Source organism: Eschscholzia californica, unplaced genomic scaffold (assembly GCF_041429995.1).
Source record: "Eschscholzia californica isolate CP2 unplaced genomic scaffold, dmEscCali1.0.p SCAF_6, whole genome shotgun sequence".
Classification (NCBI taxonomy): Eukaryota; Viridiplantae; Streptophyta; class Magnoliopsida; order Ranunculales; family Papaveraceae; genus Eschscholzia; species Eschscholzia californica.
This window is the reverse complement of record NW_028238483.1, coordinates 38441617-38446272: the sequence shown is the minus strand read 5'-3', so window position 1 is coordinate 38446272 and position 4656 is coordinate 38441617. Positions and strand designations below refer to the sequence as shown.

General features: G+C 32.8%; 1 protein-coding gene across 1 annotated transcript; it reads right to left on the bottom strand.

Annotated features, from left to right (window-relative positions):
• Nucleotides 1-1516: 1516 nt before the first annotated feature.
• Nucleotides 1517-4231, bottom strand: LOC147534569 (uncharacterized). Its single transcript, XM_086650139.1, has 4 exons — nt 4123-4231; nt 3449-3851; nt 2729-3229; nt 1517-1604 (listed from the first exon to the last, which is right to left on the bottom strand). The coding sequence occupies exons 2-4, from the start codon at nt 3760-3762 to the stop codon at nt 1517-1519; spliced, it is 903 nt and encodes a 300-aa protein (XP_086506265.1). The 5' UTR covers nt 3763-3851; nt 4123-4231.
• Nucleotides 4232-4656: the final 425 nt, after the last annotated feature.

Genomic DNA, 4656 nt, shown 5'->3' with positions numbered 1-4656 from the left:
GGGGAGAAAGATAATGTCAATGATGAGAATATTGATGGAGTACAACCGGATGATAAGGTTCAGGAAGAAGAAAAAGTTGAAGAACAACAACAGGAAGGTCAGTAATTATAAATACTTATACTGAAATTATTTATAATTGGTAGTAAATTATGCATACTTTACAGATACATTTATAGTCACAGTCCCAAATGATATATACTGTTTTGAAAATTTTATTACAAAAGATTTTTTTACACATGATTTATGTTGTCAGATGATGATGGAAACGTGCCATGCACAGCCATTGTGTTGGTGCATAATGAGGAAGAGCAGAATTATAATTCAACTCCCAATTTTGATTTGGGAATAGATTTCACAAATGCACCCGACTTCACCGACGTTGTTCAAGTTGCAAAAACCTATCAAGATAATGCTGAAACGGAGAGTCTCATAGATGATGACTTTGTCCAGACAACTCCAACCACAGTAAAGAAGAAGAGAACAAAATCAAAAGCTGTTAAGGGGGGATCGGACAAAACAGTTGATCCGGTTGAAACACCAAAACAGAATTCTCTTATTAAGAGAATCAAACAAGCTCCCAGAACAAGGAAACTCACTGAAAAGGCCGAACCAAAAGAAAAGGCCGAGAAAGAAAAAAAAAAGGAGATTGCGAAAAAAGAAGTTGTGAATGTTGAAGAACAAGATAAAAAGGGGAAGGGAGTTTCGATTGATGATGATGAACCACTTAGCAACTGGAAGAAGAGCAAAGTTTGGAAGAAAGTGAAAGACAATGAGAAGGGTCTGCTTGAGGAGTTCAACCAAGGAGTGAAGATGAAGTAATGAATTTGAAGTTTAATACTTGTCTTTGACTATGTTATGAAATGTTTTGTTGTTTGTGTTACATTATGATGATTGTAACAAACATAATCGGTTATCTCTAATATAATATAAATATTTTGCTATAAATTCATTTTTTAAACTAACAACAATTAACATGCAGAACAATTGTATAGGAATCAAATCTGACAAGTGATGTTAGAGGAAGAGAGGTGAATTGGCTTATGATGAACTGGGAAACCGATGCTCAGCTTATAAATTGGTGGTCAAAGCATCTATCTTCCAAAGTTTTAAAAGGGGCTGGACAAGTGTTCGTTCTCGCTTCTGAATTATGGGTAAGTTTTAATAACAGAATTCATAATTTCATAATAGAAAATTTTTTATGTGTATAAATTACATGTTTTGTCAAATAAAAAGGTTAGAATGATAAGAGAAGTATGTATACTTTATTAAGTACATGTGTTTTGTCTGTCGTAAAGTATGAATACTTTACTGGAATGTATTCATATTGATTTATACAGTATGTTGTTTTTATTTGACAGACAATGATAAATTGCAAGTCAGCTCAGTCAAACATATAGACCCCCACCTATCAAATCGGTTAATAAATGAGGCTGAAAGAGGGCTTATATCTTATATAGTTGCTCCAATGTGTCATTCGATGAGTACAGATGTCAGTAGGGGTATTCATTGGACTTTGTTAGTATTTGATTACTTTGATCAGTCTTGGACCCATTACAACTCGTTGTTCTTTGACATAAAGCTCCGTAAACAATGTGAAGAAAATGCTGCAAGATATGGACAATACATATTAGATGTGCTTCACAAAACAAAATATGTGAGTCCTGAATTTAAGAAAAAATGTAAGATTTCGAAGACGCCGTATGATCATCAACAAGGAGAAAAGTAAGTACATAATATTTCACACTTTTGTGATTACTGTAATGCATACAGATAGTTACATAGTTTATAAATTATTTTGTGGTTTCATATTAATTGTTATATCAATGATTGACAGTGCGGATTGTGGACTATTTGTTATGCTTCATATGGATTTAGTATTTATGAAACATTACAAATGGGCAGTACCGGATGAATACCTTGCAAGAGATTGGATTGAATTAGCTCAGCGTAGAAGAGCGGAAGTGACGTACGAGCTATTGAATGAAACCAGAGATTTGTGGAAAAAAACTTTAATATAGTTTAGATTAAAGTATGGTTTTATGTTTTGAATTTTAAAATAGTTGTAATGAATTATATTTGCCAGTTTGAAGTATAAAATATTAGGATGGGAACTGAAATTTTTAATTAAAATTTCATATTTGTTGAAAAATGTCTGAAATTTAGCAAGTTTCTTCCTTTAATTTATGACACAAACATGAGTAACGTGTTGATAAATAACGGGTTATGTACTAAACACGTAAAAAAAAATGAAATAAAGTACGGACAACATAAGGCAAAGTATGAATCTTTAAGAATAAATAACAGTCAATTTATGAAACAAAACAAGAACTTTTAAATAGAACAAATATGTAAATTTAAAGTCTGTAAAAACTTTAACTAATTTGCACCAAATACATCAATTGTACTGTATTTGGTGTAATTGGTGTTCTTTAATATTAACCACATATGTTAGGCAAGTATAACCTTTTGATAGAGAATAAACTTTTGATAGAGAATAAAGATAGAATAGTGAAACAAAACATAGGAAAAAAAGATTGAATATTTGAAAATTATGTGGATTGAAAGTGTTATGTAACATATTTAAATACATCAAATGTTTACCCTACATGTTTTGCGATTGTGGTATGAAGGTTGCTTACACCTACCACATATCCTTAATTTTCTTGGCATATTTCCCGAGCTCTCGATCCGTACTGTTCTTGGACGACCTGGTCTACGACGAATCAACGGTGGGAGAATTTTGGTAGCTTCATCAAAAATCCTTGGTTCATCAACATTGGAAATAGGCATTATATGTTCCTGGTAAGTCTTCACATAAGACTCCGTTGTCCAAATAGGATCGTAAAAACAATCTTGTTGGTCTTCAGACAAGCTTTTAATACACAACATTGCGTGTTCACAAGGAACACCATCAACTTGCCACCTTCTACAAGTACAAGAAATCTGTAGAAGATTAACACAATGAGAAGGTTCTGAGTAAACCTCGAATATAAATGGGGCTGCCTGGGCAATATTACAAGTTGCAGCACTATCATATTTTGCTTTCAACAGATCAGTGATGGTTGGACACAAGAATGTCGTCCATTTTTTAGACAATTCGCGTGCTGTGTTCATTTTGTTCATTATATGAATACGAATTGCCTCCAACATTGCTGTAATTGGTAGTCCACGAGCATGACGAATCTGATTGTTAAAGGATTCTGACAGTTGAGATGATATCGCTGTGTATCTGTATAAAACAAAAGTAAGTAAATTTTCTTATATTTTATTATAAAATAAAAATTATATTTATAAAGAATAAATACTGTACATAAAAGATGTACAACTGTTGTGCCAAGTATATGTAATTTGCGTAACAAAGTAAGTACTTTATACGGTGAAGTACATAATGTTCTGAAAAAAACCAATATAGATAATGAAATGAATAGACGGTTTGAATTGATCGTACCTTATACCGGGAAAGAAAGCATCTGCCCAAGAAGAAGGGTCTAAGGATTGAAAAAATGCAGCAACTTTTGAACCACCCATCTGTATCATCTGGTTAATAGTTGCGTGATATTCAGACTCGGGAAGAGCTCTAGCTGCCTTGAAAATTAATGTTTGGAAGAATTTTGATTTTCTAGCTCCATTTGCCAATCTTAAATTCAGATTGTTCCTTAGATGCCAAACACAAAACGAATGGTGTGCTGTCGGAAAAATGTTCTTAACACCGTTGATTATACCGTTGTGACGGTCTGAAATAAAGATATAAGTCTTTTCCATATTAAGAGCATTGCGCAAATGCCTTAGAAACCAGTCCCAATTTTGATCATTCTCAACATCCACCACAGAATATGCTAACGGAAATAGACCTGTAATTTGAAAATATTTGAGTGAAAGTACTCTGTATTTAAATATTTATAAAGGATACCACTGTAAAGTTTTCATAATATATGGTATATTTAAAGTAATGTACATATATATAAAGTATGAAAAGCTAAAGAAGCATGTGTATTTTATGTAAAGTATTCATAATTTACTGTAAATATATAGTAATGTACACAGAAAAATGTAATATGATGTTAAAAAAAGTGGATACTTTTTATATTAAGTTTGATAAATTTAAGAATGTTCAGAATCTACCATTGTTACCGTCTTTAGCCACAGCAGCCAGTATGCACCCGTTAAAACGAGTTTTGCAAAAAGTCCCATCAACATATAAAACTGGTCGACAATATTAGAAGCCAACTATACAAGCATGTGGTGCAATGAAAATTCTTTTAAATCTCCGAGACACCTCGTCAACTTCAAGTTGTACTATGCTGTTTGGGTTGGTACGTGAAAAGGCATCAGCATACCATCTAAGTTTTGCATAGGAATCTCCTTCTTGACCAAATGCTTCATTCATTGCTATTTTCTTCCCCTCGTAAGTGTAGTAATATGGAAGTTGGACAGCGTAATCTTTCAAGAAATCTTTCTTCAGACTTGCTGTGGAACGATCTGGACTTCTTGTAACCTCATCTAAAATAAGTTTCCCAACAAATGAACTGTTTATTTTTGGTTTCTTGTTCTTCTTAATGAAATCTTCACAGTCATGTTTCATTTCCATGTCTTTCAAAATAAACATAGATTCGCATTTCAATGGAGCACATCCATGTACTCTCCATTTGCAATCTT